The 14,841-nt window shown below is 38.0% G+C and overlaps 1 protein-coding gene across 5 annotated transcripts in view; it reads right to left on the bottom strand.

Annotated features, from left to right (window-relative positions):
• MYO6 (myosin VI) overlaps nucleotides 1–14,841 on the bottom strand; it is a 182,967-nt gene that overhangs the window by 33,245 nt on the left and 134,881 nt on the right. For all 5 annotated transcript variants that reach the window (XM_074948001.1, XM_074948002.1, XM_074948003.1 and 2 more), the window contains exons 21-27: nucleotides 12,451–12,581; nucleotides 12,238–12,315; nucleotides 11,312–11,441; nucleotides 10,618–10,708; nucleotides 7,938–8,088; nucleotides 5,186–5,394; nucleotides 4,510–4,588 (exon numbers count right to left, since the gene is read on the bottom strand). In XM_074948001.1, coding sequence (XP_074804102.1) covers nucleotides 4,510–4,588; nucleotides 5,186–5,394; nucleotides 7,938–8,088; nucleotides 10,618–10,708; nucleotides 11,312–11,441; nucleotides 12,238–12,315; nucleotides 12,451–12,581 — 869 coding nt within the window. The remainder of the gene's footprint in view (nucleotides 1–4,509; nucleotides 4,589–5,185; nucleotides 5,395–7,937; nucleotides 8,089–10,617; nucleotides 10,709–11,311; nucleotides 11,442–12,237; nucleotides 12,316–12,450; nucleotides 12,582–14,841) is intronic.

The raw sequence follows: 14,841 nt of genomic DNA, 5'->3' as shown, positions 1-14,841 counted from the left end.
TAAAACATACTGCACATTGCAGACCTACAAATTTTAGACCCAGAAATACAACATATGCAAGCCACAAAGACAATCATCGTACTAGCTGACCAATTCTTAAATCCTTCTAGCAGTGGGACACTTGCTTCCTCAATGGATACAATTTAATCCATATAAACTATCTCTGAACAGAAATTATTTATCCCTTGACTTTGAGCATCTGGGATAATCTTGAAAAAAAAAGGGCTTGGATTCAACCAAATTGCAACTAATAGGTCTTTTTAAATTTATGTAGTCTGGCAGTATTTATTATTTTGATAGCGACACTGGTCCCAGCACCATCAGTAAATGTTGAGCTCCCTTTTACAATTCAAGCAGCGATTCAACCTCTTTGTTGTGTGTGTCATGCTAGTTCCACGCTTTTGTTTACTACTACTATGTGGGTCGAGGTGAGTGAAGGGGAGGAGTAAACGGGGGCAAAGGAGGGTCACAGTACCGTGAGGCGGGGTGGAGAAGACCATGAGAGGCAGGTAAAGCAAAGATGGCAGCACAGGGATAGCAAGTTAGCAGTGAGGGAAGAGTTTGGAAGAAATCATCATTCACAGTGGACAGAGTTTAAAGCACTCTGCTGACATCACTGGGCCTCTCCCTGCAGCCCCAGTACAGCTGAAAATACACCCAGCTCCTGGCAGGACAGAGACAATATGCTCTTGGTGGCTACTTTCCCAGCTGGCAGCTCCCAAGATTTCGGAAAAAAAGAACAAAAAGGTGATGTTCTGATTCAGAGAGTTCTAACATCACCCTGGGAAAAAATTTTAAACAGTAAAAAAGCCTAGATTATCAGTAAAAAGAAAAGGAGTACTTGTGGCACCTTAGAGACTAACCAATTTATTTGAGCATAAGCTTTCATGAGCTACAGCTCACTTCATCGGATGTTGTAGCTCATGAAAGCTTATACTTAAATAAATTGGTTAGTCTCTAAGGTGCCACAAGTACTCCTTTTCTTTTTGCGAATACAGGCTAACATGGCTGCTACTCTGAAGCCTAGATTATCAGTGTTGATAATAGCAAAGTAATGCACACTGGAAAATATAATCCCAACTATACATATAAAACGATGGAGTCTAAATTAGCTGTTACCACTCAAGAAAGATCTTGGAGTCATCATGGATGGTTCTCTGAAAACATCCCCTCAATGTAGTCAAAAAAGCTAACAATGTTGTGAATCATTAGGAAAGGAATACATAAAAAGACAGAAAATATCATGTTGCCTCTATATAAATCCAGGGTACGCCCACATCTTGAATACTGCGTGCAGATGTGGTTGCCCCATCTCAAAAAAGATATATTGGAATTGGAAAAAGGGCAACAAAAATGATTAGTGTATGGAAAAGCTTCCATATGAGGAGAGATTAATAAGACTGGAACTCTTCAGCTTGGAAAAGAGACGACTAAGGGGGGATGTGATAGAGGTCTATAAAATCATAACTGGTGTGGAGAAAGTAAATACGGAAGTGTTATTTACCCCTTCTCATAACATAAGAACTAGGGATCACCAAATGAAATTAACAGGCAGCAGGTTTAAAACAAACAAAAGGAAGTATTTCTTCACATAATGTACAGTCAATCGGTGGAACTCTTTGCCAGAGGATGTTGTGAAGGCCAAGACTATAACAGGGTTCAAAAAAGAACTAGATAAATTCATGGAGGATAGGTCCATCAATGGCCATAAGCCTCTGTTTGCCTGAAGCTGGGAATGGGTGACAGGGGATGGATCACTTGTTCTGTTCATTCCCTCTGAAGCATCTGGTGGCATTGGCCACTGTTGGAAGACAGGATACTGGGCTAGATGGACCTTTGGTCTGACCCAGTATGGCCATTCTTATGTTCTTAATTTAGGATGAGAAAAACATCACTGTCTTCATGAATCTAGGAGGATGGAGTTGGATCTGGATTGCAACTATCCATCTGGATGATATATTTGCAACTAAAAGATGTCTTCCAGGAGAGTTCTGTCCCCCTTGATAGCTGTAAGCATCCTGGAACTCTCTATGTTTATGTTAGGATTGCTATCTGCATTGATATAGCCTGACTGTAGCTGTTGGTATGGCTTTTAGTAGTGCAAATCTGATGCCCTCTCTGTGCAGAACTGCAAAAGCCTCAAAAGACTGAAACATGATTTTGGGAATGAGCTTTAAAAAGTCGAGACTATCAAAAGGCAAAGGCCAGCATCTTCACTTGGAAGTCCTCAGAGAGACCGGATATTTCTAGTCCTAGCCATTACTTGTTCTTAACACTGACTGCTGAAGCAATGGATTGGAAATTTATAACGATTGTTTATAACCATTTAAGAGAATGCTCATAAGTAGAGACTGATACGATGACAAGAAACATTAGAGAATCGTTCTGTAACCTACAGTCAATAGTGAGGAAAAAATATGCTTTCTATGTGGAACAAATAGAACAGGGATCTATGGTTGTTGTGTATGTGAGAATCAAATGTTTAACACATTTAAATGGTTCTAGGACTCAGGAAAGTATAAGAAGTGACTGAGACAGCTTCCTGAAGAACTCCAAAATTAACAAAGGAATTTGCATGCATTACATGTTCTTCGTTTGATTAACAGTCTTATGAACAGCAGGAAAGCAAAGGTGGGTGGGAAGGTAGATGGGATTGTGATATCAATGGCAATTCTGTCAATCATTCTACAGCAGGCTTGCTCTTTTACAAGTTTGTTTTACTGTAAAAATTGTTCTGGGATTTGATTACTTCTAAATTACAAAAACTCTAAATATTCATTTATATCAACAGCATTATGCTTATATAGAGAAATAGGTATAATGTCAAAGCAAAAAAATCCTATCTCCAACTAGCAAGAAATATTATATATATATATATATATATATCATTTAACTCTAGGGAAATTTAACAAAGCTATGACATACGACTTTTAAATTAAGATATTTTTATTTTTTTTAAACAATTTGAAGTCAGATGTCACAGCTGTAAATAATAGACTTCTCATTAAATCCCAGCTGGAAAATATGACACTTTGCTACAGGGAAGTATTTTTCTTCTTCAGCTACTGTATATAGCTACTTCAGTGCACAAAATTATCTCAATGCCTCATTAGGTCAATATTTTAAAATTAAAACCATGATATGCAGAGTTAAAATTTACAAAATAACCTTAATTTAACCAGTTACATATCATGGATTGCAATAGTGTTTTTGTAATTACATGATCATATTTCATTGAACTGTGACACTTATGTGGTAAGTATATCAGAACTTCACTAATTCTCACTTTGGAACCCACCATATAGAGAACTATATAAGAAAAAGCAAAAAAAGGGGGGATGGTCAGTCTAACTTCACTTCGCAGACAAGATTTAGTAGCACTGGTGTATGGTTAGGTAACATACTACTAACATTACATTATTTATAGAAAATACACCATTAGGACAGTCAAATCTGATAATTCATAGAATTTAAGCTAATTTACACTTTTCCCTTTTCGAGCTACTGGGGGGGGGATGTGAGTGTGTGGCAGTGAGGCAGAGAGAGAAGGAGAGTGTGTGTGCAACCTCCTGTTATCAATTCAATCTCTTTTTGTAACAATATTGATTCATTTCAGTCTTGATTCTGGTTTAATCATATGCAAAATGCTCTCCTCAGTGTAACTAACAACAGTTCTGCTGACAATGACTCCCTCTCCCTCATTTTCCTTTACCTTGGGGGGAAGCACAAGCCACTGTGCTACAAACTCTATAGCTACAAGAACATTTCCAGTTCCTTTCTGTCTCAGTTCTACTCCTGCCCATCATATCCCTTGTTCTCATACCTTGGTGGCAGCACTGCCTCGACCTGTCCTTTTAATTAAAAGATTCAGCTCTTGTTTTTTTCTAGTTTTCCTCCCACACAGTCATTTCACATCTGCCTTTAGAGATGAGGTGTACTAAGGAGCGATTGTTAAAATGGCACCTTCTGACTCTGCTCACCATCTGCATTCAGTCACATCTACAAACAATGCTAACAAGTCCCCATGAATTTGAGGACTCTATTTAATATTGCCTTCTGTTTTTAAGAACTTCCATGGACTTGTTCATGCTCAGCTCACATAAAGAGCCTCAGCTTCTCTTTATCATTTCATCTGTCACGGCTTTCCTCGACGCTGTTCCATACAAACTGGACACTGTCTGCACAAAACCCTATGCTGCAGCTCCTGCCATCTAGAACAACCTCTCTCTCGGCTTCTCATTCACACACACTTGTAATCCTACCTGGAAAATGTTGTGTTTTTTTTCTTACCAATCACTATTAATTTCTTTCTCTTCTCTTCCCCACTTCTACAGTTACTAAATTATCTAACTATAATTCCACTATTTGTTTTTGTCAATGCTTATATTAACTATGGCAACCAAAACACTGTTTTATTATCTTGGGAACAGAACCTCTAGACTTACTAGCTCAAAGAGAGTAACAGGATGATTTAAATGAAAGATCAGGAAAGTTTAATTAAAATGTTACCTGAATACGTTTTTCTTCCTCTTCCCTCTTCTTCCTCTCTTCTTCTTCCTGTTTTCTCTTTGCCTCAATCTCAGCTTTTCTAATACAAGAAATAAAAACAAGAGAAAGCATTTGATAATTACGTAAATTATAACAGAACATAAATGAATGAGAAACATACAAGCATGGAAATAAACTGCCCAGGGAGGAATCTCCATCTCTGGAGATTTTTAGGAGCAGGTCAGACAAACATCTGTCAGGGAAGGTCTAGATAATACTTAGTCCTGCCATCAGTGCAGGGGACTGGACTAGATGACCTCTCGAAGTCCCTTCCAGTCCTAAGATTCTATGATTCTAGGCATCTTACATAAATCTAAATAGCAACTTGAGAGGCAGAGCAGTCCAATGGACAGGGCTTTGGACTGGGACTCAGGAGACCTTTTATTCCCAGATGTGCCGGAGGTGTCACTTCACCTCTCTCTGGCTCTAGTTTTCTCTCCTCCATTTGTCTATCTTGTCTACATTTAGACTGTAAGCTCTTCAGGGCAGGGACCATGTCTGTACAACACTTAGCACAAGTGGGCCCCAAACTGAATCAGGGCCTGTAGGTGCTACTTTAATATTAACAACAAATTGGTCAGACTGTCATTTCTGTTTGCTTTTGAATCAAGAACTGATTATGTAATTCAACACTCACAGCCGCCTTTCCTCCTCTTCCTTTCTGCGACGTTGCTCCTCCTCTTCACGTCTTTTCCTTTCTCTTTCCATTTCCTCCTGGATGCGTCGCAGCCTCTCCGCTTCCTCCTCTTGCTGCTTCTTTTTCTGTAGCTCACTAAGAAGCCGCTCTGAGCTCTTAACTAGAGCATCATACTCTTTCTGTATCTGTTCCCTAGTCATGACAATGGCCTGGAAAATAAAATAAGAAATATAGGGGATAATATTCATTAATGTTTGTACTGCATTTAAAAATATAAAGCCCTATAAAAGTGCATTACAGGTACATTACATTTGCATTTTTGTTTTGTTTTGGGGGAGCACAATAGGGAGTTCTCCACCTCCTTTCCAAAATACTGAAGATCCACTATTTTGTCTCACTTGTCACTTTAAACTACAAATAACCATCATCCTTACAGCTGAGGACTGGCTAGGACCTTCCCTCTTTGAAGCATGTCATCCCTTTTCAACCCTTACTCCCTTAAGAAAGATATTCATGCTTTAAAATTCTAGGATGAAGGATGGCAATTAGCTCCTCACTTGGTAGGTCTGTTTCTTGGGTGGATTCTGTGTTATATCTGCTTAATTCCTGATCAGTTACATACAATACTAATCATATGGCAACACAGTGGATGGTTCTACAACTTTTGTTACCCTGGCATTCATATCGTTGTATGGTATTTTTACTAGTCGCCAACATTTAAAGAAACAAACACACCAGTATTTTAAACGACCTTAATATGATGCAAATGCTTTAATTGGACAAGGCAATGGTCCCCATTACTTTTTTTTTAGCTTTTGAAAAATGTTTGATAGCTTCACTTTTATTTCATTCCTCCTTCACTGTCTTCCCCTTTTCACACTGATTAATGCAAACAAACAATCATGAAACTTTTTTCCGCAGAAGTCTTGCGTTCCGTGCATAGTAGATGATTCATCTTTTTCACATGACTATTATTTTTTTAAATGGGCGCTGTAAAGGTTGACTAAGGTCAAAATTTGACCGGCTCTGTGGTAAAACCTTCTGTGTCTTTTTAACTGGGATTTCAAATGTAAAAAAAAAAAGATACTATCCCACTGCAATGGGACCATTGCTAAAATGTCATCTTCCTAGACAGCAGAACCATTCACAATGAAGTCTAATATGTTGGGTTTCTTTCAATGTGCGTCAGTCTCAATATTCCTTCACTCTAGCTGCCTGCTCTGCTTTTGTGATTGGGGGGCGGGGGGGAATTAAAATGACCAAGAGCCGTTTTATTGGAAGTAAATTAATATGAAAAATTCTGCATATTTCATCTGCTGGGTCACAAGAATACAGTACAGAGGAAGAGCAGAGGGACAGAGAAACATGAATATGTCTCACTCATGGTACAAGTGTAAGTGCTCCTGAAAAACAAAGTGAATTCGTCTGTGGCCATACAGTTATTCTTCATTGGTATCTGAGACCTTTCTTTAATACCCTATTAGAGTATAGTGAAGAACTCAAACATATCTTCAGGGATGAATTCAAACAGTCTGGGTCCTAGACACACCACAAAGGTTCTGCCTCTTACTTGGAGGGTCAGTAATGAATGTCTTCTCCCCCCCCCCCCCCCCCCGCAGAAACAGTGCCAAGAGGCAGTGGTCCTGGGCCCAGAGCTTGAGACTGGCCAGAACGTGCTGACACACCATTCCAGCACTTTTTGGGGGAGCCAGAACAGCGTCTGACAGCAATTCTGGTACATGCATTCTGGCCCTTCTCATGTGCAGCACTGACTAGACCCAGAGGTGCTGGAACAATTTGTATAGTAGGGATGCTGAGAGCCATTGAACCAAATGGCAACACCCCCAGTTTCAGCACCTATGACTCGACCCCATTCCCCAACCCTTGCCCTTGCACGCACACATACCTCTGCATTTAAATCAGCCCTGAATCCCACTGGGGGATAATCTTTAAATTTTGCTTTGACTTTCTATTAACAACCCCTGGGACCGCCATATAAGACTAAAATCAGAGTTTTGGCAGTGCTTCAGTAGAACCAAACAATAAAGACACGGTCTCCTTAAGTTATTCCTAGCACTCAGTCTTTTCATTCTTCTCAGCTAAACCTGCTATTCCCAGAAGTTTTCAGTCAGATATCACACATAAACCTCTTCAGGAAGCATTTTCAAAACCAACACATGAGCTCACTGAGAAGCAAAAAGAAAACATTTAGTTTTTTTAGATAACATTGTTGGCCTTGTGGTAATCTTCTTTCACTTGATAGTTATGCAAAACCTCTTAAGCACCATGTTCTACTAAGCAATTAAGGTAACACCAAAACCCCAATTAATTTAAAACATTGCTACTGTACATTATTCTAAGCACCATATTTTGCAGCCACTAGAGGAAGCTTATTTAATATGTCTATCTGACAATATCAAAAGGGTGGCCACATCCACCACAATATGCATTAAAATCAAATTTTCAAACTTGGATGCTTAGCGTTAGGGTGCCTAAATATCGATTTAGGTGCCAAATAAACAGCCTTACTTTTAGTCATGCTGAGCACTCAACTAAATTTAAGGGGATTTGGTAGTGCTCGACATCTCTTAAAATCAAGCCTCTTTATTTAGATGCCTAAACATGAATTTAGGAACCTAATTTAAGGCACTTATATTAAAAACTCTGGATTAAATGCTAACTATAAAACCTTTGGTCTTCTATATCAGATGAAGTTAAAAACCATCTCAAAAGTTCTATTGTTACGTTATACCTTAATCTTGGCCATCAAAGCATCAATAGATAACTCCAGATCCCGGATCTGCTTGCTCATCTCTGGTTTTCCCTCTTTCAGAGCACTTACAACTTCATTAAATTTATCAAGTCTCTTTTTCAGTGTACGCACTTTTACAAGGCCATCAATGCTGTGAATATAAAAAAAAAAGAGCAATATATTTTAAGATGTTTTTGTGAAGTAGGTGATAAATATTTTTAAGTATCAGTAAATAGTCACATTAATTTATAATCTTATTTTCCCTTTTAAAATTTGCTGTTTAAACTATGGGCATGTCTACACAGGTTGAAATGGGGGTAACGTGCACTATAGGGATGGGATTTCAAAAGCATACTAACGTGATGCATGTAGGCCCTGCTGATGTGCTTTAACGTAGTACTTTTTGAAATAGCTCTAAGTTAAATCCCACTAGTGGACACCAGCAGGGTCCACACCGACCAACTAATGTGCAACACGCTAGTGTGCTTTAGAAATCACACACCCATTGTGTACATTGCCACACCATGTAGATAAGCCCTGTAACTCTGCAAATCAAACATATATAGGATTGCGTGGCACAGAGGACAAGTACTGGCACATCGAGCCTTTCTCTATTAATACAGTGAACCCAATTAGCAGTGACCAGAGTCTGTGGTCAGAAAGTGACCTACAGAATGTGAAATGCATTTGTGATCTCTAGTGGATCTATGTTCACATCTCAAAAACAAATTATTAGAGGCACCATTATTGGAGAAATCTGAGTGGTTAAAGATTGAGTTTTGCCATTTACTTAACCTGAAGCAGTACTGGAACTTGAATCATACAGAAACTCAACTACCCAACAGGTGATCCCTGCAACATAGTCAAGGCATATTAATAAGAACTGGAGGAGGAATTCAGCACCCGTGCAGTACAAGGGCTTCAGCATAACACCTTTAAAAAGACTGAATTGAGCAAAAGGAACACAACCAATAGCATGAAATTTAGTCAAATTAAAAAAAAATTGAAGTAATTTGGGGTACAACTGTGCTTTTTTGTGGTTTTACAATCACATTTTCTTATTTAAAAAAAAAAAAGATTCTCTCTTTCCTGTTATTGTGTGAAAGACTCAAATAAAAGAGGAAAATTACTGTCCAGAGAAAACTTTAAAATAGATGAAATCATTGCAGAATGTACACAAACTGAAAGCAAAGACAACAATGTTTCACCATGTCCATTTCAGCTATAGTAGTCTTACGTGATACCTGTAACTGTAGACAGAAATATTCAAAATGGAGGTGGGGTTTTTTAGTTGCATTCCTTAGGTACTAAGTCCTCCATACTAGCCTTTCATTTCTTCAATAAGAATAGGTAAGTGCTCCCTGCTAACATGGTAGCTTGCTGAGAGTAGTTATAAGTGGTTCACAGTCATGCTGGAAGGGCATAACGAGTGCAGTCCCACAGGGATCAGTTCTGGGTCCGGTTCTGTTCAATATCTTCATCAGTGATTTAGACAATGTCACAGAGAGTACACTTCTAAAGTTTGTGGACGATACCAAGCCGGGAGGGGTTGCAAGCGCTTTGGAGGGTAGGATTAAAATTCAAAATGATCTGGACAAACTGGAGAAATGTCTGAAGTAAACAGGATGAAATTCAATATGGACAAATGCAAAGTACTCCATTTAGGAAGGAACAATCAGTTACACACATACAAAATGGGAAATGACTGCCTAGGAAGGAGTACCGCAGAAAGGGATCTGAGGGTCATAGTGGATCACAAGCTAAATATGAGTCAACAGTGTAACACTGTTGCAAAAAAAGCAAACATCATGCTGGGATGTACTAACAGGAGTGTTGCAAGCAAGACACAAGAACTAATTCTTCCATTCTACTCTGTGCTTATTTGGCCTCAACTGGAGTATCATGTCCAGTTCTGGGTGTCACATTTCAGGAAAAATGTGGACAAACTGGAGAAAGTCCAGAAAAGAGCAACAAAAATAATTAAAGATCTAGAAAAGGTGACCTATGAAGGAAGATTGAAAAAATTGGGTTTGTTTAGTCTGGAAAAGAGAAGACAGAGGGGACATAACAGTTTTCAAGTACATAAAAGGTTGTTACAAGGAGGAGGGAGAAAAATTATTCTTCTTAACTTCTGATGATAGGACAAGAAGCAAGGGGCTTAAATTTCAGCAAAGGAGGTTTAAGTTGGACATTAGGAAAAACTTCCTAACTGTCAGCATGGTTAAGCACTGGAATAAATTGCCTAGGGAAGTTGTGGTGTGGAATCTCCATCACTGGAATTTTTTAAGAGCAGGTTAGACAAACACCTGTCAGGGATGGTCTAGAATAGATAATACTTAGTCCTGCCATGATTGCAGGGGACTGGACTACATGACTTCTTGAGGTCCCTTCCAGTCCTATGATTCTATATTACTGGTACTTATTTGAGAGAGAAAAGGTCTATAAATGGATCAATCAGAATACTGCATAATATTTCTATTAATTTTCTAATAAGTGTTACTCATCCATTCAATTTGAATAAGCATGAATGCAAAAGCTAAACCTAAATCCACACTCTAAAAATGTTGCTAGTATAAGTTATTGTTTGACACCCCCACCTTAAGACTATTCAGTTAGGCATAAGAAATATCTACATTTAGAAAAATAGTTTTTGAACCTTATAAAACCCCTCCCTTCTTACCGTGGTTTGTGCTTTCTCTTGCAAAGCCACATACGAATAGTCTTTTGTATTTTAATGCAGGCACTAGCTCGGTATTTTATTTTGTTTTTCACTGCAAGCACACAAAATAAGTTCAATGAGTCTGAATGGTTTTATAATTTTAAATAGTTCAAGGGAATGCCTACAGTCCATACAAATACATGTTTGATAAGTCCACTTTAAAAAGTGATATCCCAGAATGATAAATATATGACAAGTCTTCAACTCTCATCTATGACTAGATGCTATTTCAGATTTAGCTGACCTGTGAATTAGGTAAAGACTTATTTCCTCTAAGACACAAAGCCCACCAAACAAATGACTATTTCCTTAGATGTAATTGTTTTAAGGTAGCAGGCCTTCTGCCCTATTATTCCAAAAAAGTAGGGTCATTAAGTTGTGTAAATTTCTAGATTCTAAATATCCTGGAATAGATTCATGGGTGATATTTAGGTCCCAGTTTTTTCATGCATTTGCATGTGTAAATAACATGAAGCACTGAGAAGTCCCAATGACTCCAAAGGGATTATCCACGTGCCTGAAGTTTAGCAAATAGGTATTTGCAGGCTGGGGGCCTTAATTAATACTGTTCAAATTACGAAGCAATGATCCAGTTGCTGTGCTATACTCTATTAGCATATTTTGATTTACTAAAAAGCAATATTAAATTACATACATTTAATCACCGAGAGAGAACACCACTGAACTTTTTTCCAACGACTGCAGATAAGCCAGTGATTGACTCGTTTAACCAGCTCTGCTAGATGATCTGGATCAGACTTCATTATCTGATCAAACTCTGCAAACTAAATACATAACCAGTTTTACATAACAAAAATAATAGGTAGAAAATAGACAGTCAACATTATAACCTAACAGAGCATTGAGGACAAAGGTAAAAGATCAGTACAGTAAACAGAACCTTGTAACCATGGAAACTTCAGTTCAACTTCCAATTAATTCAAACCCGTGAAAAGGTAACTTTGCTTTTACATTTTAATAGGTTCTGTTGATAACAGAAATGACTACTTCCAAGCCAGACATTTTCTGACAGTTGCTGAATGCTCAGTGCTTTTGAAAATCCAGACACATATTTAGGTGCCAAAATAAAGATTTATGGCTAGGATTTTCCAAAGAGACTAGTAATTTTGGGTACCCCACTTACTTAGCACCCACTCTGTAAATCATGCCCCTTAAGGTATCTTAAGTTGGGTACCCAAAGAGAGAAGCCCCTAAAGCCATTTTTGAAAACCTTGACATATCAGCATAACTTAAGGGCATCCATTTTTGAAAATCTTCAGCTTTTGGATAATTATGTTAATGAGTAAGACAATTACATCTCTGTACTGATGTCTCAGTCCTAGACATAAAAGCTTTTACTGCTTCTCCTTCCTTTGCCCCAGCAACAGCAATGCTCATATTCAGAGAAAGACGATTTGAATATGGATATGTTTTAATGGGAAGCCTTTGTTTCTCTGCTATAACTTTTTTTATTTTAAGCATGCAATATATTTTCGCTCTAAAGCAATACTTTTCAGGAAGTTTACACAACCTTCAATACTCTATGTTCAAAAACTGCAATTGAAAAGAGATACTATTTACCTTGCCAGGTCTAAAAAACACCTTTGTTAATCCAAATTTGTAGTCATTTTCATTTAAGCCCAAGGCTTTAAATAGTGCCTATAACAAGAAAAAAAATATCAGTTTGATTCATATTTCACAAAAAAGGCACAAAATAAACCAAAATAAATATTTTCTATCCGAGATGAAGAGAAAAAATATGGACAATTCATTTGGCACTCAGGTGACTGTTACCTTGCAGAAAAGTCTAGGGTCCAGTCGAGCTAGTTTTGCAGGCATATACTTTTTGTACATATTGTATAGCTCATGAAATGATGCTCGTGATGGGAAGCCACCTTGCATCAAGTCCAAAACAGACACCATACCTATATTCACAGAAATACACACAAAAATACATATGTCATTAAAATGTAAATAAAGCAGTCGTTTCATATTAATGAGCAATTAATGGCTTAGGCCATTTGGATGTGCTCATATGCTTGGCCTAAGTCCCCAATGTAGTACATAGTTCTGCATGGACTGGCCCCAGCACCCACAATTTCCTGGTCAAATGGCCATTTATAAGAATTTATTCCTGAACATCTGAGACAGTCTACGATAATATTCTGCATCCTTGCCAGATACGTGGCAACTAATCGACTTCAGTGGGTAACTCTGTTAAATCTTTTTTGGCAGATCCACTATTTTGCTGTTCCTTCCCTAAAGCAGGGTCCCAATAATTTCTGAACGGACAAAGACTATTAATGTGTATGATGGCACACCAATGATGTCAGCATGAGAGGCAGTGCAGAGTACAAAGGGCAGATGACTGGCATTAGCACCCTGTTTACATGTAATGCTGGGGTGTGCCTTAGCTGCTGAGATGCATTTTGTATATCTTTGATACAGCAAAAGTGGCAGTGTGGAATGAGTCTATTATAGATATCCATAAATACTGCCATCACCTCCAGAGGTACAATTTATTGCTACCCAAATCAGTAAAAGGCTGGAGATTCTTCAACCAGTAATTAAAACAGACATTGCAATGCCACAGAGTACATAATTCAAGGCTAAATTCATGCCATGAGCCGGAGTTCAAAAGAGTTTCAAAATCACCCCAGATCTCAAAATTAGTGGGAGAACCGCAAAGATACCAATGTCTTGATGCATCAAAACGGCTCCAAAGTTGCATGGTAAGAGTGTCACAGCACAAATACAGGAAATTCATGCCAGGCCTTCTACAATCTCTTTCATGCAACGATCTCAAAAATCTTAACAAACAACACGATCTCCATGGCAGTTAAATATTAACATATTATACCAATTTGCAGAATGAATAAACTAGGAAAATTGGGTTATATTTTGGAAGCAAGAGCCATCCTTGACCCACTCCCCCCAATTCCAAATCTCATTATATCCTGCAGCTAAGTAACATACAACCAGCCATGTCTCTATGCTAATTTTGACAAATTCCCAGCAATAGATCTTGAGTATCTCATTTTTAATTTTATTTGTGATTGTTTTTACTAACTCTTTTTGCCACCTTTCCTTACTGCATATTTGTTCTTGGTGAAGTTTGTACTATTGTCATTCGCCTTTTGATTTACTTCCACTAATACCTCTTTTTTTTAAACAAAAATCATATTATAAGTAGCTCTTTTCTAGCTTAAACTTTACTTCCCCCCCTCAGTTTAATGTTTATGTATACTTGTTATTTTACTGAAACAAACAGATTAATACGTATACACAAATGTGCTTATAGAAGCTTATGGTGAAAAATCAAAAGTTTAGTCTATTGATTTGTTTAGTCTCACAAATATTGCCAAGTGCTATTAGCTGCTGATAACGGCGTTAAAGGAATCCTAATTAAACCAACATTGTTAAGCATTTGTAGTGTTTATGATGTGCTAATTTTTACTTAAACATAACTTGGCATGACAAATATAAGTGTGCTTGCCAAGACACCAGATGCTAAACCATTCTGTAGAAAAAACTAAGCTCAAACTACTGAACCCACAAAAGGATAATGGAAACAAACACCTGGACAGAACAGTGTATAAAGGTCTTATGGGAAATGATGCAATTTAATGTTATTGACTTATTTATATTGTGCCACCATGATTTTCTGCGAGTAAGTTCATTCTAGTAACCCAGTTAACTGTTTGTATCAAGCATAATAGTGCAAGAACAAGGCTGCATAAATCTGTAAACAATACCATAAAACCTGAAAGGACCTTGTATTTCCAGATTCATGGCCATGCAGCATCATTCAAAAAACTAGATCAGATTGCTTGTACTCATTCTGCATTTGAGTTATGGGGCAGGATTCAGATGGGCCTACTTTCAATGGATCAGCCTGGGCACACTGCAGAGGTCTCAGCTGAACTCATACATGGCTGAAGTCACTGAAACTGATGGTACAGGATGATTCGGTGTCCATTTAGATGACAATTCTTCTGCTGATAGACGACAATCATGGGGTGCCCAAGAGATTTCTGGCATAACCCACAGTGTGGGACATATTCAAGAGCTGATATTTGGGTTGAGATTGGACCTCATTACTCCCATGTTACAGACAAACCATTTACCTTCTGCTTAAGGGCAGAGTCTGTTTTGATGGTGTACCCTCAGATGGCAATGGAACCA

This window comes from Natator depressus, chromosome 3 (genome assembly GCF_965152275.1).
Source record: "Natator depressus isolate rNatDep1 chromosome 3, rNatDep2.hap1, whole genome shotgun sequence".
Taxonomy (NCBI): domain Eukaryota; kingdom Metazoa; phylum Chordata; order Testudines; family Cheloniidae; genus Natator; species Natator depressus.
The sequence above is the reverse complement of the archived record's forward strand: the minus strand, read 5'-3'. Positions and strand labels throughout refer to the sequence as shown.